Source organism: Triticum dicoccoides, chromosome 1B (genome assembly GCF_002162155.2).
Source record: "Triticum dicoccoides isolate Atlit2015 ecotype Zavitan chromosome 1B, WEW_v2.0, whole genome shotgun sequence".
Lineage (NCBI taxonomy): Eukaryota > Viridiplantae > Streptophyta > Magnoliopsida > Poales > Poaceae > Triticum > Triticum dicoccoides.
The window spans coordinates 30,928,735-30,951,502 of NC_041381.1; the positions used below are offsets into that span (position 1 = coordinate 30,928,735).

Sequence of the window (22,768 nt, forward strand, 5' to 3'; positions counted from 1 at the left end):
CAGGATGAAATCAGATAACGTCATGGGAGTGCGATTTACCTTCGGGATCGGCCCTATCCAAGGTTTAATCGTCTGCGAAGATTTCTTCATCTCCCGCTTCTGGTGACCCGGACATGCCATCGACGTCGACTGCACGAACACAGGTCCGCCCGTTTGCGGAAACAGCCGTGCGTTGCCGTCCTCCGGCCCCTCCTCATCCCTAGCCTGTCCCTCACCCTCATCCTCGTCCTCCTCGGTGTCTGCCAATACACAAAATCGTCCTCCAACTCGCTGAACTGGTGACTTGTTCACAGGCGCCCTCGTCAAGTCGATCACATCGATCTCCTCCCTCTGATCATCCTGCAAACAACAAAGAACATGTATGTCGAAATCATCAATCAAGAAACGAAATCCTACCTCGATCTGGACGTCCGCCGCCAGATAATCGCCGGCAAGAATGTCGTTGTCCAAATTCCGAAGAGACGTCCACCGAGACGCCGGAGTGTGTTGCAGCCTTCCCTCGATCCGTCCGCCGGAGATCGGATCGAAGAAATGCACAACCCACTGCCCTGCCTGAACACGGATCACGTCATCACCAACGAGATCCGGCTCGTCCACGCGCGCCTGACTCCCCCTCCCTGCCGGCGACGAGAGGAGAGACCTAGCCGGCATTTTATTGAGAGGTACAGAACAACATATTCTCCCAACGATATATTTACACTAGTTTACACTGCGGTAATGCGACAAGAATTTTTTTAATCTTTTATTGGTTAAGCTCTCCGTGGCCATATTTTCTTCTCAATTTCGGCCAGACGATTTCGTATCTTACTGAATCTTCTTTCCACTGCCTAGCATTCTAAATTATGAATCCAGTCCCTAGTACGCCAGCACTAATTGTTCTAAAGGATCCGAGTTGATTATGTAATTCCCAAGCTACAGCAAGTTAAGTAGATGCCTTCAATAGATGAAAGAGGATGGGAGAATGTGTGCTAAGACCTACAACATCAAATACATATAGTACGAAAATAAATTTTACAAATAATCTAATGAAACGAACTTGGTGTTGCCCATGCTAATATCTTTGTTATATACTTGTCAAACTTCAGAAAAATTGACTTGGGGTAGGACAAAAATTTGGAACGGAATAAGTATTTGGTAGCATCATTTCCTTTTATGCGGTTGTCTAATACGGAGACACAAAGTAGAACAACATTACAGCGAATTATACTATATTTGCTCCCATTGTATAGATAAGTAGCATGTTTTTCTTTTTCTTTTTGACGGATAGATAAGTAGCATGTGTTGATCTAGTGGAAGCAACACGAATGGTACAATTGTAGTAAGAGCAACTCTAGCAGATACCCTATGACGCCCCAAACAGTAAAGTAACCGCTTTTTTATAGTTTTAGGTGAAAAATGGTCCAAACCAGATCCCGCAAAATGGACCGTACTGTAAAAAAAGTTTACAACTCCTCGTAAAAAAGATACCTCCTACCTCAAATTTTCAATTTTTTCCCAATGTTTTACGGTTTTCCCTATAACACAAAAGTAGTTGGCGGGAGTGGAACTTCAGCCATAACTGCTCCAGTGCAGGCAGAGATGGCCGGAGCCGGACATGGCAGATGGCTGGAGCAAGACATGGCAGATGGCCGGAGCCATCCGTGCAGGCGGTGCCACGCGGTCTCGCAGTACGGCAGCTCCTCGTACCCGAGCGCCTCCATGGCACCGTTGAAGTCCGTCGTCGTCCATGCGGGGAACCCCCGCAACAGCACCGCCCCTGCCTCCCGCAACAGCGACTCAACCCGGGACGCCCGCTCTAACCGCACAGCCGCCGGTCGGGACGAGCGTCACAGGGAAGGCGACGCCCTCCTCTTTCCTGGTCCCGAGGGTTCACTGGTCGGGAAGAGCACTGCGGGAAGGCGACGCCCTCGACAACCAGCTGCCTCAAGAAGCTGCTGCCCGCCACAGGCGTCATCTACGAGACTGCCAGTGCTGCGAGCTCCATGCCCATGTCCATGGAAGAACCTTTTTCTTTGTGAAAAGTCCATGAAAAATCCAGCCGGATCGAGCACGAGGAGGAGGTCGACCAGGACAAAAGGTCCCAAGTGCAAACTTTATTTTGCTTGTAAGGGGCTTTATGCTATTTTGCCGACAATTTATACGGATACGTTCTACCGACACACATATCCATACCATAAAAACTCCTAAAACCATTTTGCAATATACCCTAAAACGATTTTACAGTAGGAGTTTTTAGGGCATCAGCTAGAGTTGCTCTAACAAATACGAATGTGTGTGCACGCATGCACAGCACATGACTGCATGATAGTCACTGTGAAACGGATGGACTAACTAATAGCAAGCCTAATCCTTGAGCATAAATATCACAAGGCTGCTGCATTTGCCTCAGAAAATAGATTATTTCTTTTCTTGCACTAGTCTCAGGCGGAGGCGCAAAATAAAACCAGCTTTTTGCATCGAAGCATATCATATTTTGCTCTCACTGAATAGACAAGTAGCACGTTGGTCTAACGAAAGCAAGAATGGTTCAATTTAATCAAGTAACATCTTTGTCTGCCAAGTTAGTGAAACCAATGATGTAAAAAAAAGGTTAGTGAAACTGATGGAGTGGCTAATAGCAACCCTAATCCGTCCACATAAATATCACGAGGCTGCTGCCTTGCCTCGGAAAATAGATTATATCTGTAAAGGTCACTTTGGGGGCACATGACCACTTGATCAATTTACTATCTTGCTTTAAGGAATAATGTATGATAGTACGAGTCACATAGACTAAATTGTTTTATCAGGCACTAATCATATTGTCAGGTTCCCTTATCATAGTTATAATGTATATAGTATTTATCATCAAGCCAAAAGAGGACACCTTGAACAAAATTATCAAAACAATATTAATCGTGTAATCATGTGCAAGTTGGGCAAGTTGGCCTTTACAAACAAACAACAATAATGCACATAGCTTCGGGTTCAGACGTCACAATCTCAAAACCATCAGCCACACAAGTCACTCTCTCATCACCACCCCACATCACCACACTAGAACCAGATATTAGATATAACGGAGACGTACTTCCCCTCAAAAGAAAGGAACTTCGGTAACACATCCTCGTCTCCACCGGCTCCACTCTTGGTTACATCGTGCCTTTACTTGTGCAAGCTTATTTGTGTTGTATCCCTTGCTTGCTTATGTGCTAGTTGTTGTTGCATCATATGGGTTGCTCACCTAGTTGCATATCTACACAACCTACTTTAATGCAAAGTTTAATTTGGTAAAGAAAAGTTTAAAAAGTGTTAGTTGCCTATTCACCCCCCCCCCCTCTAGTCAACTATATCGATCCTTTCAAAGTGCATGCTCAGCTCATCATTCAGTCCTTCCAGAAACTTCTCCTGCTTAGCGGCATCTGTAGCAATGTCATCTGGGGCATAATGTGCTAGCTTACTAAAGTCATCCACGTACTGGCCAACGGTACGTCCTTCCTGGCGCAAGTTGCGAAACTCTCGCTTCTTCATGGCCATAGCTCCTGATGAAACATGGGCAGTGCGAAACACCTGCTGAAACTGATCCCATATGATAGTGTCGATGGGGTAAGTGGCTGTGAAGTTCTCCCACCATGATGCTGCGGGTCCATCAAGCTGGTGTGCGGCAAAACGCACTCTCTCCGCATCTGTGCATCCTGCAGTGGTCAGCTCCCTTCCAATCTTGCGGAGCCAATCATCTGCAACTATCGGCTCGGTGCTACTGGAATACACCGGCGGATTCAGCCTTAGAAAACGGGCTAAGTGATCAACAGGTGGTGGTGGTGGTGGGTTGTTGTTGTTGTTGTTCCCCTGATTCTGATTCTGGACTAGTAGTTGCATCGATGCATTCTGTTGCTGGATCAACTGAGTGAGCTCCGGTGGGAAAGAAAATCCATTGTTGCGTCTAGGAGGCATCTGATGGGTTTAGAAAAGATGAGAAAACAGAATAGAATAAGGTCTAGAGGGAAAACACTACCCATATGCTCATGAGACAAACACAAACAATTTCACTCCAATCAATTCAAACAAGGGCAAACAATCGGTCTAACTATTGTTACAAAGTGCTCGGACTATTCTATATACATGGGGAATACTACTACTGATATGGTATCGACTAGAAAAATTGATCGGCGGAAGACTCCATGATATCTGCTCCAGCTTCGCCGACATAGTCATCATCGTTGTCGTCGGGGTCCGAGTCGGTGTCGTCGATGATGATGTAGTTCTCCAGACAAGTGGAATCGTCGTCTTCTCCTCCTGTCGTGGGGTCTCCATGAAAACTCCGATCTTCTTTACCAGGTCGTCATTCTTTTCCAATAGTGTTACAATCTCCTCCTTATATCCATCGCGCGTAGTCTTGAGTTCTTCATCCAGCTCCGTGATCCTGGTCATTGCCTTCTTCAGATCTATCATGCCTGCGCACATCTGGTTCTCCTGGCGACGAATGTGATGGTTTAACTCCTGGATAAAATCTGCAATGGATCTATCCTTCCCGGTGTTGATCATCTCCCATTGCTCATCTCGGCGCCCACAATCTGGTAGATAGTATCCTTGAGATCCTTGTGGTAAACTTCTCCAATGCGTCCTATGGCGATGTGGGCTGCCATGATCTTTCCTAGACTCCAGGTTGGTGCATCGAAGGAAAACTCTATGGGCTCAGTGACTGGCATGAATGTCCTTCCTGAAATTTGAACTTGTATCATCCAACGCTCCTTTACTGGCATAGTGGCGATGTAGGTCCCGGTGAAGCTTGGTACTCCGATGTTCAGATATCTAGTAACTTCCTTCAAGTGTCGTCCAAATGGTGTATCTTCATCCGGTTGCGCGAACTTGTTCCTTGCATCCGCCATCCTATAGAGTATGAGAAGAGAGTAGTGATCTAGGTCTTTAGCTTAGTGGTCGTGTCCTACAGTCAGCGTGTGCACTGATACCATCTTGTAGCGACCAGACCTCAAACAGTCTGATCTCTATGCATCAGTGTCATCCCTGGATCGGTAATGCTGACACACACAGTACTTGAAGGATTTATAGCAGAGTGGCAATCACACACTTATTACATCGAGTGTCTCAAAAGAGAACTTACTACAATAATATGGCTTAAGGCCATCTAAGAACGATAACAGCGGAAGGCTTGGAAGATAAAGTGAGTCCATCAACTCCAACAGCATAGCTGAGTGAAAGATCACGACCTAAGGCACCTTATTCGTCGTCTGAAAAGTCTGCAACATGAACGTTGCAGCCCGAAAACGGGTCATCACATAGAATATGCTTGTAAAGTAACACATAGAGAATATAAACAGAAAATTGCTATCACTACATGCAATACGGCTGGTGGAAAGCTCTATGGTTACAGTTTTGCATAAAGCCAATTTTTTCTACAACAAAAGAATAAATTTTATTTAACTATCATGGTGGTTGTTAAACATTGAGAAGGTTACTCCAACTCAATCCCAATTAAGCATCATCATTAAACCCAAACAAATTAAATTAAGTAACATGATGAGATCGACATGATAATCCGAGAACCAGATACTCAAGATGTCCATGACCGGGGACACGGCTAACCATGATTAGTTTGTACACTTTGCAGAGGTTTGCACACTTTTCCCACAAGACTCGATCTCCTCCGTTGTATTTCTCACACTACAAGGTGTTTGAGAAACGGATAACCCAGACACAGTCTTTCAGAAGCATTAACTCTCTACTCCGGGTAGACAGTACCACCTACAACCCACTACATCTGCTAGTCTACCTCTTTAAGAGCTCACGCAACTTAATCAACTATGCTAGAGCCCATAATAGCATGTGGCTGCACACAGAAGTATCTAGAATGAATAATCTTATGATCCCTTTCAGCCTGGGTGGCGGTCCATAGGAAAATCACACGGTACCCCGAGATCTCCAAAAATATAGGCAACACTGGGTTCTCCAGGTGCCTCAACCAACCCAGATGTGTATTAAAGTTGCCACCTTAAGTTAAACATTAATTAACAAACTCACATCTGTCATGGATACACTCACCCAATCCACGTCTACTAGCATAGCATGGCAATATAGGCAATACGTAGAAGTAACTCCCAAAGGTTTGATAATAAACAGGACAATAGGTACTACCTCATCAGTTCCCAAAACCCACATATTAATCAGATCCTAATCATGCAATGTTTGATGGATTGATCTAATGCAATAAAACTGGGTAGTAAAAAGGTATGATCAAAGTGTTACTTGCCTTGCTAATGATCAGCAAAACATAGAGACTCGTAGTAGCACGCTTCACACTCCGGGTACTCTATCGCAAACAAACAAGCATACAATAAGCAATCAATCTAGAGGCACGGGTAAAACTCAAATAAGAGATCTAACCAGAAAGTTCAACTTAAGAACTCTGGTTTGCAAAAAGAATCAAATCAAACGAAGCAACGAAACTCAAACTGTGAAAGAAACAAGATACAATTACTAATCAGGACTTACGTTGGTTAAACAGAAAGAGGGTTTCGAGATGAAACTCTAGGCGCTTGAATCGCGTGGTTCCGATAAACGAGCAAAAAGATAAACTAAATCGAATATCAGGGAAAAAATCGCGATCGAAAATAATCGCGAAAAACCCTGGAAAAAGAAAAACTGACGAACAGGCTAACGAACGAACGTTCGTGTATGCGGCTAAACGGTGAAAAGCGTTCGTTAAAATGAACGAACGAACTAGCGTTTGCTAAATAACTAAATCGAGAAAAAACCAACGAACCAATCTATAAAAAAACGGGATTCTAAAAAAACAACGGTTTTCTCTCGAAAACCACTATGATGGCGGCGGCTACCTCCGGCCGTCCACGGCGGCGACGGCGGGTCAACGGGCGGCAGCGGTCGTCGGCGGCGGACGGCGCAGCGCAGCGGCGGCGGCGGCGGCTGGCGGCTGCTAGGGTTTGGGCGGCGGGGTGGGCTGGGCTGGGGCGGCTCGGGGGCGCGCTATATAAAGGGCCGGCCGGGCGGAGTCCTGGCCGAGTACGGCCCGAAGTCGGTTTGACTTTTTTTTAAATAATTCCAACGTGCAGAAGAAGAAAGAAAAGAAATACTAAACAGACTCCAAAAAATTCCAAAATAAATTTTCCCCGTCCTCTAAAAATAAGCCGGACAAGACGAACATTTATTTGGACCTAAAATGCAATTTTAAAAAACGCGCATTTTTCCTAATTCAAATAAAATAGCGATAAACTCCAAAATAAAATCTTATTTGATTTTAATATCAAATCTCCAATATTTCTTTATTTTGGGAAAGTTATTTTATTCCCTCTCTTTTATTTTTATAAAAGAAATATAGGAAGAGAAAATAATTAAAATCAAATTATCCTCTTTTCAAAATTTGAGAAAACACAAATATGAAAATAATGAAATCCCCAACTCTCTCCGTGGGTCCTTGAGTCGCGTAGAATTTCTAGGATCAAGTCAAAATGCAATAAAATATAATATGCAATGATGATCTAATTTATAGCATGCCAAATTGAAAATTTGGGATGTTACAATATATGAAACCGCTAAATAATTAACCCTCCAAAACCCCCTACCCCCCCTCCCCCCCAAAAACAAAAACTCTAGCTCCTGAGCTGCTAACGCGTGGATGCCATTTGGTCCCGGTTGGTGTTACCAACCAGGACTAAAGGCCCTCCTGCCTGGGCTCGCTGCAGCGGCCACGTGGAGCACCATTTGTCCCGGTTCGTAGGCAAACCGTGACTAAAGGTGCTGGGCTTTAGTCTCGACACATTAGTCTCGGTTCCAGAATCAGGACTAAAGGCCCTCTGAAACCGGGACACATGGCCCATTTTCTACTAGTGTGTGTCTGCCACGTCGGACCTGGCCATAATTCTCAAAAAGAAAACGTCGGTCCTGGCCCATGCTGGCCCACCCGACCCCACATATATTCTTCCCCATCCGCTCGCCGGACCAAACCCTAGCCACTTCACTCCACTCCTCTCTACTCCTCCACCATCCAAGCTCACCTCCGGGGATATTAGGCCGTCTCCGGCATGGTGGGTAGCGGATCTGACTCAGACCAGTCCGGATCCGTCGAATGGGGTGTCATCCCGTGCGGGTTGAAGGAAATGGTCGCCCGCATTGTACTCCTCCGCTCTCGGGAGGACAGTGCCCGGCTAACGGCAGGATCTGTCCGGCACGACTCCATAGCATCGGCTCAACGGGGGCTCGAATCCTCTGGCGCTAGATCATCGCGGTCCCGGCAGCCGGAAAATCTCTCCTTCCCTGTCAACGGTTGGGCGGACTATGAGTCTCACCGGGACCGGTGTGCCCGCCGTGGGAAAGAGAGGATAAGGGCCACAGAGGCCCGTCTCGCTGCCGACATGGGAAGGGCAAGGGAAGCCGTTGATGATCTTCTCCACCATAGCCAACCATGCCAAATTTTAATAGTCCGATGGCTTATTGTATTTCCCGAACGATGTAATGCATCGTGTACGTAATTGCATGGGTTTGTATGGATTTGAGATATGCTAATTGAGGTGTTCAGTTGTGAGAAGGGTAATTTGAGGCTTGACCGGTCAGTGTCCGCGAGCTTTTAAGGGGTCCGATTTGCCAAGTGCGGATGTACATGCTCCAATAGCAAGCCTAACCAATCCTCATAAACATCACAAGGCTGCCGCCTTGCCTCATAAAATAGGTTATATCTGTAGAGATCACTTTGGGGGCACATGACCACTTGATCAGTTCACTAACTTGCTTTAAATGGATGGTTGTACGAGTCATGTAGACTAAAGTTGTTTTATCAGGCACTAATCATCTTGACAGGCTCCCTTAAGCGCAATCATTTCTCATCAAGCCAAAAAGAGGACGGCTTAAACAAAATTATCAAAACACAGTATTAATCCTCCTGTGCAAGTTGGGCAAGCAAGTTGCACTTTCCAAACAAACATCAATAATGCAAACAGCTTCAGGTTCAGACGTCACCATCTCAAAACCATCAGCCGCACAGGTCACTCACCATCTCCACCACACTAGAACTAGATGGATATAATCACAGCTCTGAATCCATCCACCAGTGAGTTCATATGTGCAAAAATAGAAAAAAGTTGGATCTTGGATGGGTGTCTCACATGTCACATGGATCCCACAGCCACAGGAGCTGGTGGAGCTTCATGTGCATTTCACGAAAACCGCACTGACTAAAGAGTTGTACAGAAAGCAAATCACTCCACCAGAATTATATAGAAGACAAATCACCCCACCAGCTCCCGCTGGATCCATGAGAGACATTCAACTCAAGATCCCCCTCTATGTTTTGCAAACAAAATGGTGCTTATATTGTAGTCTTCCCCGGTTCAGTTCATGTCTGATCTGCCATGCATTTGCTGCCACCTTCATCATCCCTGGTAAGCCAATACTCGAAATTGATCAAAGTTTATGCATTAGAGAATATCAGTCATTGATATATGGGTGTTACAAATTGCATGAGTGCTGCTGCTGATGATGACCAAGCCCAATTATCCAGGTGCTTGGTCCAACTATAAGCACGGTGTAGAGCATATATAAGTACAACATTCTTTTGTTAATTCACAACTTTGTACACGTACTTCCCACAAACAAAGTGTCTTCTTTTTCATATATAATAACATGCATGGTGACAAGGAAACACTAAGCCCTACATCAGGAAACAGGCCTAATAGTCTATTGGCAAAGCGGCCTAATAGTCTATTGGCAAAGCAGTAATCATACGAGAAGGCGGGAAGGGAGCAGGCGGGTGAGGCAGGCAGACGGCACATTCTACATTAATCTACAACAAACTGAAGTAGGATCTGCGTCAGCATCCAGCAATCCCTTGACCCAAACAAAGCACAATGATTGAGCCTCCAACCAAACATGTTTTCTGGGTGGGCAAGAGGACAGACAATGCGGGGCGACGGTGATGCACTAGCATTCATTTCTTGATTCCCACTCACGATTTACAACACTTCCCACATGAAGATATTTTGGAGGCATCCAAGAGACATAGTTTTGTCACGTGTCCTGCGCTCGTTTGCTGACCATAGTATTCTCTCTGAAATCCTGCAACATAGATGAAGCTTTCTGTAGTTTTCCATCACCACTGATCTTGGGAAATTGGCCACACCCCCACAGTGCTGAGGCTGGTAGCTGCGAGGTACAGGGCACTATGAAGAAAAGTTTGGCCAGCAAGTTTGGCACTGGGGCTGGCCGTCCAGAATACATTGCATACCCACTGCAGTGATCATCTTCAAGCTTTAGCTGTCAGCAGGTTAACTAACTGGATACATTGGCTGCCTACTGGATGGCAGTCATTCTTGCTTTTAATTCATGGAGATACAAACCGAGTCTTCAGTTGTAACAGCCCATCAGTGTTTTCCTTACTCTATCAACAACACGGTTCCTATTAGTTAGGCTGTTTGACAAGGGAAATTCTTTGCTGTCATCCAGGAGGAATCGGTAGACCTCCCATTGGCGCTCCGATGCTGCCTGTCTCCCGATTTCTGCCTGAAATGAGAAAGGGAAACAGTAAACACTAACTCTATTGTGGACTAATTTTGCACTTTTTCAATTAGGTTGTAACTCTTACAGAGAAAATGCAGATTCCAAGCGCTTTCAAAGCCAAAGTAGCATCATAGAACACCCGTGGCCGACCCTTCCCGGCAAGTTCAACAGGGTTGGCAACAAAGAGTTCTGTGTCCGGTCCACGGTTGACGATCATCACCCTAAGAGGATGGAGCATTTCGGACCTCATGCGGGACCGCAGAGCATCCTGTTTCTCAGGATCAATAACCTTCTTGCCATCTGCTTGCTTGATAAAAAGATCGACCTCGCGAAAACCTTTCTTGTCTGACCAGAATCTCCCATAAGTGACCTAGAATAGAGTAGTTAGAGCACACTGATGAAATCTCCTTTTTGCAAGCTGTAAATTTTGTATTCATTGAAGACGATACAGTGGGTAAACATACTCAGAGTAAAAGAGAGCAGAATAATTTTTATCATCATAACAGCAAAGGAGGATTAAAATGCCTTGCTGTAAAACAAAACTAAAATTGACTATTTGATTGTCAGTGTCTTCAGATATTCAGAAAGTCTATATACAGTCCTCCAGGTACTATTTTTCTCACACAACCTGAATTTTGCATGGGGTTGTATTGTTGAGAACTAAGAGGCCGTAATAAATCATAAGCTATGTACAACAAATGCATACATATCTTCAAGTACCTTAATATTGCAGTCCTTGAGTGTTCTCAACATGTCATAAAGGAGACCCTTCTGATCAACACAAAGAATTTGGAGCAGTGTGTGTGCAGGACTCAAGGAATTGTCAAAGTTGATGGTGGCCTTCTGCACCTTTTTCATCTCCGCAGAAAGAGGCCCTGAACTGCTCTCGCATTCATCTAGTTCCAATCTGAACAGCTCCTCAGAGATTGTTGGTGGAAGAGAAGAGAATCCTTGCTGGAACCCTTCCGCTGATAGGATTTCACAAGTAAGGGAAGGACCTAAGGTAGCAATCAGCATCGAGCAAATCTCTTCTTGCCTTTCCTTCGTATGCAACAGTTCCCTTCAGATAGAAATATGAACTGTCACATATATAGTAGAATTATTATACCATGCAACCAACCAACACCATTTGTAATACGCAGCAATTGATATTATAGCAGCAGACAGAGTGTCAAAAGTGAAGTTAATGCTTCAGGTACATGCACAAAACAGCTGAACTTCAAGACTGCGGCTAGTAAGACTTACATGCCATCAGTGATAAAGAAGAGGTTCACAACCCTCCCGTCAGGCGTGGTCGACACCTTCACTCTCTGGATTATAAACTCTAGCTCCGACAGTATATGCGTAACATCTGTGAATAAATAGTACAATTTATAACAAAAAAAAAAACTGGATGCACAGACAATTAGAGCATGAGGCAGGCTAAGAAGTCCTCACCGTGCAACAGCCCCCTACGGTCGGTCGAGAAGAGCTTGAGGAGGTAGAACTGCGGGGGCCCTGGCTCGGTGATTTCAGGGTAGAACGGGATGGCGTATGACGAAGGGCACATGGCCATGAGCCGGTTCTTGAGGCTCCCCCACCGGACATTGATGGACGGCGAGCGTGGCACCACCCAGAAAATCACGTAGCACCACTGCCCGTCCGTCGACACGTCTGCTAAATCCGACAAACACACGAGATTTAGACGACAATGATGATAAGAGACCAAACGACATGTACTACAGAATTATGCAGCTGCGGACGAAACAGGGTGCTGTAGAACTGAGCAGGTTGCAACGTCCCGTCAGTTTTTTAATTATTTATGCTTATGATTGAAGCGCTGCTAATGATTGACAGCGTGCACAGAGTAAGATTAACATGAAAAATCAGGCGACATCACTTGTGATTAACACTTTAACAGCGAGCAGAACACTACAGAATTATGTAGGTGCCAACGATTGACAGTGATCATACAGCAGCATGGACAGGAAAGTCAGGGGAGGTGGCGAGTAGGCCTGAGAAAAGAAATCCTAGTTTTTCCGTAGGCTGAATAAGGGATAATCATGAAATCGGGACAAACCACACGTCAGTGAGCTGCCTGCACAGCTAATCCTAGGAAATCGACGAACACTAAACGGCCAAAATTCCCCAACACTTATCTCCGGAAACACGCCGAAAGGGGCTGTGGAACTTGTCGGAAGGGAGGAAATCCATCCCCGAGGGGAAAAGGGAAAAAATATGAAATAAAATTAAAATTACGCGCAGCATCGTCCCCAATCCCGTAAGATGACGACAAGAATCTAGCCGAGGCATGCAATTCGCGCTCGCAATCAGACCAGGCGACCTGATTTGTCGCTGTGGATTTGGGGACATGGTGGGCAGGTAAGTGAATTGGGGAGGGGAGGGGAGGTGGAGGGGGCTCACCGCCGCGGGTGATGCGGAGGCCGAACTCGAGGATGGTGCGGCAGAGGTCGCAGCCGAGGCCGGCCTGGTCGGGGCAGTTGACGGTGACGACGTTGTCCTCCCCGTCCCCCGCCGCCAGCTCCATCACCACCGCGTCCTCCACCCCCGGCCCGCCGCCGCGGCCGCCCAGCACCGTCCTCCCCCCGCCTCCTCCCCCGCCGCCGCGGCCCGAGGATCTCCCCGCCATCGGCATCGCCCGCCCGCCCGCTCGTTGGTTTCGTGGCTGGGTCGGGTCGGGTCGGGCTGGAACTGTGGAGTATCGTGTGGTGTTTTTTTCTGTTGTTGCTGCCGCACGATGGGTGGTGCGAGGCGGCGGGCGCGTTGATATCGCCGGGCGGCCTGCTGGGTGGGGCCCGCGGCTGAGTCAGCGCTGGGAGGGACGCGTGCGGCTGGAGGCGGCTGCTTCACGAGGGCGGCCAAGCGGCGGCAAAACGGGTGAATCTGCCTACTAAAATACGTCTACATACATTCATATTCATATGTATTTTTTACTCAAATCTTAAAAAAGGTCTTGAATTTAGAAAGGAATAGAGGGAGTAGTAGTGCCTCCGAAAGGCGATCGATGGGAACGTTGTGAAATATAAAGTTTCATATTAATGAGACACCAAAGCGTTAAACCTGGGTTTTGATTTTTGGTGGGACGAGAGCACCACTCCCTCTTCAAACCACTCAACCACTGGTTGATTCTCAGGTGAGATGCAATTGACGTCTTGCTTCAGAGCGTCGTATGATGCCAGCGTAAAACATGTTTTTGTTCATAGTTAAGTTTTGGTAAGAAAGACGGAAAAAAATCCAAAAACAACTTGATGGTCAGATTTCTTGTGGTGGAACCCATTCAATTGTGATGAAAATTAGACTGTTTTTGCCGATGAAATGATGGTAAGACAATGGCGTGGTATGCTAGTGTGAAACAAGTAAATATCAGGTGCTCCGTGCTAGCTCCGTTGTTGGATCGAGATCATATGATCATCTAAGAAGCCCTTGGACCTACATGTAATTACAAGACTCTTGAAGGGGCTTTTCGCAAAGGTCCAAGGGCTCCTCATATGACCATTGGATCTCGATCAACACGGAGCACCATATATTTTTCGGTGTATAAAATGATGCTCGCAATTTTTATGAATTTATGTTATACTTCCTGATGATGTTTGTTCCATGGGAGATGGTGTTTCCATCGACTATAACTATGAAGCGCATGGGGTGACTTCGACAATTTTAACGTTAGCAGTTCAGTCTCTCGGAGGTGCTATAGACAAACACTAGTGCAAAACCGGGCTATAGCCCCGGTTCGTAAGGGCCTTTAGTCCCGTTCTGTAACCGACACTAAAGGATGGGGACTAAAGGTCCCCTCTAAAGGCCACCACGTGGCACGAGCCCGCGCGGTGGACTGGGGAGGATAATATTTTTTTTTCAAATTTCTGAATTATTAGACGATTTTGTCTCTAATCACCGCTCATCATTGCTCTAATCACCCCTCATCATTCCAAATCGTCTAACTTCCCGGCTGGTCACCCATCCTCTCACTACTCCAGCCTGAGCACGCTTAACTTTGGAGTTCTATTCCCCCTAGTTTCCAAGTCTGCACGTGTTGTTTACCTGACAATAGTAAGCTGCCAATCCTATTAACCCTCAGGAATTTAGCTTGAGCATGAAGTCACATGTTTCACCGTTTTAGTTTGAAACTATTATTCTAAAAAATAATTATTATTTAGTAACCGAAATATTTCTTGAATAAGTAGTTTGACCATAGTTTGACCACAATTTGACCATAGTTTGACCACAGTTTGACCAAAAGTCAAAAAAACTAAAATATTTATTTATTAACATGAATAATTTGAGCATATCTTTTTTTCCATAGTTCGACCACAATTTGACCAGATTTAACGAAAATTAAAAAAACTAAAATTTGAGCATATCTTTTTTCCCTTTTAGAATTTGAGGATTCTAAAAAATTGGATGCAGATTTTTGTGCTGATTTTTTTGATATATTATGCGTTTTTTCAACATCGTATGCAAAAGATATGGCTGTTTTACATTTTCATAACACTTTTTTGCAAAACATGTCCAAATTTAAGTTTTTAAATTTTTGTAACTAGTAGATGTAGTAACATAACTACATCTCGAAGGATTTTAATTTTTGAAATTTTTGTCATTTTCTTTTGCTTTTTACAAAACTGAAAAGGTGATCCACCGGGGGGGTAGAGTTTAAAATGGGCCCTTTAGTCCCGGTTTATGTCTCCAACCGGAACTATAGGTCAGACCCCTTTAGTCCCGGTTCGTGGCACAAACCGGTACTAAAGGTTAGCCCTGTAGTACCGGTTTGTGCCACGAACCGGGGCTAAAGGGGCTCGTGGGGCCCCGACCTGACGCCAGCCTGCCACCACCCCTTTAGTACCGGTTCGTGGCACGAACCGGTACTAAAGGTTCAACACGAACCGGCATTAATGCATAGCCGTTCGAACCGGGACTAATGGTACCATTAGTACCGGGCCAAAATTGAACCGAGACTAATGTGTCTCACATTAGGTCCTTTTTCTACTAAGCACGGCTCTAGAAAACCCAGGCCATGGGGCGAGGCATGGAAATAATTTCTAACCTATATTATCGAGGATATAGACGGTTAACGAACAAAGAATGGAAATGTGTAGAAGATAGATTTGAAAAAAAATTGAGCTGCTAGAAGGGCAAGCTCATGTCTTACGGAGGAAGGCTGGTGTTGATTAACTCAGTTTTGACGAGTTCACCAATGTTCCTCCTATCTTTCTTTGGCATAACGGTAGGGGTACGTGGTACGTCTCCAGCGTATTTATAATTTTTGCTTGTTCCATGCTATTATATTATCCATCTAGGATGTTTTATATGCATTTATATGCTATTTTATATGATTTTTGGGACTAACCTATTAACCTAGAGCCCAGTGTCAGTTTCTGTTTTCTCCTTTTTTTGAGTTTTATAGAAAAGGAATAGCAAATGGAGTCAAATTGACGTGCCAATTTTTGATGATTTTTTATGGACCAAAAGAAGCCCCTGGAGTGAAAGAGTTGGGCCAAAAGAGTCCCGGGCTACCCACGAGGGTGGGGGGCGCGCCCCTTGTCTCGTGGACAGCCCGGAGACCTCCCTGACTTGTTCCTGACGCCAAAAATTCCTATAAATACCCAAACCTCCAGAAAGAAACCTAGATCGAGAGTTCCGGCACCGTGTAGCCACCAAAAACCAATCGGGACCCTGTTTCGGCACCCTGCTAGAGGGGGGATCCATCACCGGTGGCCATCTTCATCATTCCGGCGCTCTCCATGACGAGGAGGGAGTAGTTCACCCTTGGGGCTGAGGGTATGTACCAGTAGCTATGTGTTTGATCTCTCTCTCTCTCTCATGTTCTTGATATGACACGATCTTGATGTATCGCGAGCTTTGCTATTATAGTTGGATCGTATGATGTTTCTCCCCCTCTACTCTTTGGTAATGGATTGAGTTTTCCCTTCGAAGTTATCTTATCGGATTGAGTCTTTAAGGATTTGAGAACACTTGATGTATGTCTTGCATGTGCTTATCTATGGTGACAATGGGATATTCACGTGATCTACTTGATGTATGTTTTGGTGATCAACTTGTGGGTTCAGTGACCTTGTGAACTTATGCATAGGGGTTGGCACACATTTTTTGTCTTGACTCTCCAGTAGAAACTTTGGGGCACTCTTTGAAGTTCTTTGTGTTGGTTGAATAGATGAATCTAAGATTGTGTGATGCATATCGTATAATCATACCCACGGATACTTGAGGTGACATTGGAGTATCTAGGTGACATTAGGGTTTTGGTTGATGTGTGTCTTAAGGTGTTATTCTAGTACAAACTCTAGGATAGATTGAATGGAAAGAATAGCTTCGTGTTATTTTACTACGGACTCTTGAATAGATTGATCAGAAAGGATAACTTTGAGGTGGTTTCGTACCCTACAATAATCTTTTTGTTTGTTCTCCGCTATTAGTGACTTTGGAGTGACTCTTTGTTGCATGTTGAGGGATTGTTATATGATCTAATTATGTCATTATTGTTGAGAGAACTTGCACTAGTGAAAGTATGAACCCTAGGCCTTGTTTCCTAGCATTGCAATACCATTTACGCTCACTTTTACCACTTGCTACCTTGCTGTTTTTATATTTTCAGATTACAAAAACCTATATCTACCATCCATATTGCACTTGTATCACCATCTCTTTGCCGAACTAGTGCACCTATACAATTCACCATTGTATTGGGTGTGTTGGGGACACAAGAGACTATTTGTTATTTGGTTGCAGGGTTGCTTGAGAGAGACCATCTTCATCATACGCCTCCCACGGATTGATAAACCTTAGGTCATCCACTTGAGGGAAATGTGCTACTGTCCTACAAACCTCTGCACTTGGAGGCCCAACAACGTCTACAAGGAGAAGGTTGCGTAGTAGACATCAAGCTCATTTCTGGTGTCGTTGCCCGGGAGGTGAGTGCTTGAAGGTATATCTTTAGATCTTGCAATCGAATCTTTTAGTTTATTGTTTTATCACTAGTTTAGTTTATAAAATAAAACTACAAAAAATGGAATTGAGGGTGCCTCATATGCTTCATCTTTTTAATGTCTTCCGTGAAAATAAGGATTCCGAAAATTGTGCTCAAGTACTAGAAGAAGAATTACATAGAATGCTTGGCATAAAATATGTGAATGATGAGCATGATTGCAATGTTGTTAGTATGAATTCTTTGAATACCCATGATGCTAATGATATGCAAAGCCACAAGCTTGGGGATGCTATGTTTGATGAATATGATATTTTTTGTCCCCCATGTTTTGATATTGAAATTTATTATGATGATAGCATGCCTCCTATTTATGATGATTATATTGATGAAAGTGGGTTTGGAAGAGTGTCGACTTTAGGAAGTAATGATCCCACTATTTTGGAGGATGTTTAATATTATTGTGATAATTATGAAAGTGGATTTGGAGAGGTCATGACTTTATTTAGTGATGAATCCACTATTTCGGAAGAGGTTCCAATTGATTATGAGAACAAAGTTGTTATCTATGATGATTATTGTGATGACTTGTATGCTATTAAGAATAATGATAACCATGAACTTGTCATCATGATTTTAGTTTTCATTTGGATTATGCCTCACATGATAATTATTTTGTTGATTTTGCTCCCACTACTATTCATGAGAAGAAATTTGCTTATGTGGAGAGTATGCTTGTCGATCATGAAAAGAATGCTTTATGTGATGGTTATATTTTTGAATTAATTCATGGTGATACTGAAAATTATTATGAGGGAGGAATATATGCTTGTAGGAATTGCAATAATATCAAGTTTCCTCTCTATGTGCTTAAAGTTTTGAAGTTATGCTTGTTTAGCCTTCCTATGCTAGTTCATTATTGTTCCCATAAATTGTTTGCTCACAAAATCCTTATGCATAGGAAGTGGGTTAGACTTAAATGTGCTAGTCATATTCTTCATGATGCTCTCTTTATGTTTCAATTCTTATCTTTTATGTGAGCATCATTGGAATCATCATGCCTAGCTAGGGGCATTAAACGATAGCGCTTGTTGGGAGGGAACCCAATTTTACTTTTATCCTTTGCTTTTGCTCCTGTTTAGTAATAAATAATTCATCTAGCCTCTGTTTAGATGTGTTTTTTTATGTTTTAACTAGTGTTTGTGCCAAGTAGAACCTTTGGGAAGACTTGGGTGAAGTCTTTGTGATCTTGCTGTAAAAAATAGAAACTTTTGCGCTCACGAGATTAGCTGCCATTTTTTTTACTGGAGAGTGCTTTTAGGTTGATACTTTTTGCAGATGATTAATAGACAAATTCCTCAGGTCCACCAATTTATTTCAGAATTTTTGGAGTTATAGAAGTATTCGAATGATATAGATTACTACAGACTATTCTATTTTTGACAGATTCTGTTTTCTATGTGTTGTTTGCTTATTTTGATGAATCTATGAGTAGTATCGGAGGGTATGAACCATAGAGAAGTTGGAATACAGTAGATATGACACCAATATGAATTAAGAATGAGTTCACAACAGTACCTAAGTGGTGATTTATTTTCTTATACTAACGGAGCTTACGAGTTTTTTGTTGAGTTTTGTGTTGTGAAGTTTTCAAGTTTTGGGTAAAGATTCGATGGACTATGGAATAAGGAGTGGCAAGAGACTAAGCTTGGGGATGCCCAAGGCACCCCAAGGTAAAATTCAAGGACAATCAAGAGCCTAAGCTTGGGGATGCCCCGGATGACATCCCCTCTTTCGTCTTCGTTCATCGGTAACTTTACTTGGAGCTATATTTTTATTCACTACATGATATGTGTTTTGCTTGGAGCATCTTGCTTGTTGTTTGAATAAAATACCAAGATCTGAAATTCTTAAATGTTAGAGAGTCTTCACATAGTTACATAATTATTCAACTACTCATTGATCTTCACTTATATCTTTCAGAGTAGTTTGTCGTTTGCTCTAGTGCTTCACTTATATCTTTTTAGAGCATGGTGGTGGTTTTATTTTATAGAAATTATTGATCTCTCATGCTTCACTTATATTATTTTGAGAGTCTTTAGAACAGCATGGTAATTTGCTTTGGCTATAAAATTAGTCCTAATATGATAGGCATTCGAGATGGGTATAATAAAAACTTTCATATAAAGTGCATTGAATACTATGAGAAGTTTTATTCCTTATGATTGTTTTGAGATATGAAGATGGTGATATTAGAGTCATTGAGGGAGTCCCGGACTAGGGGGTGTCCGGACAGCCGAACTATCATCATCGGCCGGACTCCAAGACTATGAAGATAGAAGATTGAAGACTTCGTCCCGTGTCCGGATGGGACTTTCCTTGGCGTGGAAGGCAAGCTCGGCGATACGGATATGTAGATCTCCTACAATTGTAACCGACTCTGTGTAACCCTAGCCCTCTCCGGTGTCTATATAAACCGGATGGTTTTAGTCCGTAGGACAACAACAATAACAACAATCATACCATAGGCTAGCTTCTAGGGTTTAGCCTCCTTGATCTCGTGGTAGATCTACTCTTGTAATACCCATATCATCAATATCAATCAAGCAGGACGTAGGGTTTTACCTCCATCAAGAGGGCCCGAACCTGGGTAAAACATCGTGTCCCTTGTCTCCTATTACCATCCGCCTAGACGCACAGTCCGGGACCCCCTACCCGAGATCCGCCGGTTTTGATACCGACATTGGTGCTTTCATTGAGAGTTCCTCTGTGCCGTCGCAATCAGGAAGGATGCCTCTTCCCGTCTTTAAAGACGGTACCATTGCCAAAGGAGCTTTGGCCGCCGGTCAAGCTATCCGGCTAGGTGGTTTTCTTATGACCGCCTGTTCGGCCACCGCTTCGACGATGACCTCTCGGGTCATCAAAAGCGATCTTCGCATCAACTTGGAATTCGCTGAGCAGCTAGATCCGATGGAGCTCTCTTCCGTAAACGAGCTCTTGGACCGCATCGCCGCCCTGGGAGTCGCTACAGACTACGATCATATTGGGCTTAAAACCGATCAGAGAGAAATTAACTCTCCCCAGGCTACCCACCATGTTGCTGTGGTAGAAGAACAACGCGGCGACTCTTCTTCTGTGTTAAAAACCAATTATGTCCGGATCCCGATCCCTCCATGCCGGATTCCCATGGAGGGACGGACGTCAATCGAGTACTGAACCTAAAGTCAAACAACGGACTAGATTCGTTGGACGACCTCCAGCAATCCAAGCTTCCAAATCCGGAAACTCCTCGGCCTTTGAGCCTCAGATTGGGCGGGGTTCCGAATTTAGTTCCACCCACCCCCCCCAAACACAAGTGATCTATCTCAAATACGGCAAGAGCCCGATGAAACAGTACATCATTACTGGGCCAGATTCCTCCTGGTTATGGACAGGATAAAGGACTGCCATGAGGAAAGCGCAATCTCTATTTTCTGCAACAATTGCACGAACAAGGGAATCATGAACGCCATAAGTCGTCGCGAGGTGCGCTTCGCCGACCTAGCGACCATAGTATGAAAATACTGTGCGATGGAGAGTGCCTGGAAAACCGAAACTAGATTTTGGGACAATCCGGCCCTGAACACAACCTTAGTCCGGAATAAAAGGGTGCACCATGCTCAAGCACCTGGGTCAAAAACCAAAAAGCAAAACCCCCCTAAAGGGTACGAACCGTATTGGAGGGATGGCTCAGTGGACCCTGCAAAATCCATAATGCAGAAGGTGCCACTCCAACACATAGCCTCCGAGCATGTTGGATACTACAACAGGTGGCCAAAAGTGGCGAAGGGCTTCTAGCCCCGGAGAACCAGCCCAACAGTACTAGTACGGTATTAACAGTCTTCGAGACTTTCGCATCAAATAATATGCGGAAACGAACAATCCGCAGCCTCGCCGAAGTCTACCAAGTAGCAACAACAAATCCATGGAGCGACGCAGCTATCACCTTCAATGCCAGCGATGAACCTAAATTCCGAACAGCCCGAGAACCAGCCGCATTGGTCCTCAGTCCAATAGTGGACGACTTTTGTCTTACCAAGGAACTCATGGATGGCGGCAGCGGATTAAACTTCATCTACGAGGAAACCCTCCAAAAAATGGAAATATACTGGAGCCGCATTGAGCGAAGCAGCACAACCTTTAGAGGAATAATCCCTAGTCGGGAAGTACGCTGCACAGGAAAAATCACACTAGATGTGGTGTTCGGCTCGCCAGACAACTACAGGTCCGAAGAAGTCACGTTCCAAGCGGCCCCGTTCAGCAGCGGATATCGCGCTCTATTAGGGCGAGAGGCATTCACAATTTTCCAAGCCGTACCCCATTACGGGTACATGAAGCTCAAAATGCCCGGGCCCAACGGAATCATCACTCTAGTCAGTGATCCAGACATAGCACTCTGCGCTGAAAATAAGACAGCCGCACTAGCCCTAGAGGCACTATCCGAAGCCCTAGCGGCAGAAGAACTCACTGCACTACGCTCCACGGTGAATAGGGATGATGTGATACTCGATAAGAGATCTAAGTCCACCTCTTTTAAACCAGCAGACGAAATAGTCAAATTCCAGGTCCATCCAACGGACCCCACAAAGACGACCTCCATTGGGGCACAATTAAACCCTGATGTAGAAGCCGCACTACGATAATTCCTTCGGGAAAATTGGGACATTTTTGCCTGGCACCCTTCAAATATGCCAGGAATCCCACGCATGCTGGCAGAGCACAGCCTAAATATCCTAAAAGGATTCAAGCCAGTCAAACAGGCTCTTTGACGATTTTCCGAACCCAAAAGACAGGCAATGGGAGAGGAGCTAGCCAAACTATTAGAAGCCGGATTCACCAGAGATATAAAACATCCGGACTGGCTAGCAAACCTGGTAATGGTACCAAAAAAGGACAAATCCTGGCGCCTTTGTGTGGATTTTAAAGACCTTAATAAGGCCTGTCCAAAGGATCCTTTCCCTCTCCCCCGCATCGACCAAATCATCGGTGCTACCGCGGGGCACGATTCATTGTGTTTCCTCGACGCATACTCTGGATACGATCAAATCAAGATGGCGGAAACAGACCAGGCCGCAACGGCATTCATTACTCCATACGGACCATTCCGCTTCAACACAATGCCCTTCGGACTTAAAAACGCCGGCGCAACATATCAGCACATGATTCAGTCATGTCTGGCTACCCAGATCGGCAAAACAGTGGCAGCATACGTAGACGATTTGAGGCTCACATTCGACAACCTCCGAGCATATGACATTAAGCGCAACCCGGAAAAATGTGTTTTCGTCG

The 22,768-nt window shown here is 44.6% G+C and overlaps 1 protein-coding gene across 2 annotated transcripts; it reads right to left on the reverse strand.

The window, feature by feature from the left end:
* Window positions 1-9,544: 9,544 nt before the first annotated feature.
* Window positions 9,545-13,153, reverse strand: LOC119317368 (ACT domain-containing protein ACR9-like). 2 transcript variants are annotated; one of them, XM_037591825.1, is made up of 6 exons: window positions 12,907-13,153; window positions 11,941-12,156; window positions 11,749-11,854; window positions 11,224-11,563; window positions 10,589-10,873; window positions 9,545-10,506 (listed from the first exon to the last, which is right to left on the reverse strand). In XM_037591825.1, exons 1-6 carry the CDS (start codon window positions 13,136-13,138, stop codon window positions 10,351-10,353), a joined length of 1,335 nt encoding a protein of 444 aa, XP_037447722.1. In that variant the 5' UTR covers window positions 13,139-13,153; the 3' UTR covers window positions 9,545-10,350. The 2 variants fall into 2 exon arrangements, with proteins under 2 accessions (XP_037447722.1, XP_037447715.1); XM_037591818.1 differs by having other exon boundaries at window positions 11,941-12,159.
* Window positions 13,154-22,768: the final 9,615 nt, after the last annotated feature.

What these genes read in the sequence shown, in the direction of transcription:
- LOC119317368 (XM_037591818.1), bottom strand. Translation starts at nt 13,138, where the DNA reads ATGCCGATGGCGGGGAGATCCTCGGGCCGCGGCGGCGGGGGAGGAGGC. An exon ending in CCTCCGCATCACCCGCGGCG is followed by an intron (nt 12,160 to 12,906) that starts GTGAGCCCCCTC and finishes TGTCGGATTTAG; the next exon opens with CAGACGTGTCGACGGACGGG. An exon ending in TTGGAATCTGCATTTTCTCT is followed by an intron (nt 10,507 to 10,588) that starts GTAAGAGTTACA and finishes TTCTCATTTCAG; the next exon opens with GCAGAAATCGGGAGACAGGC.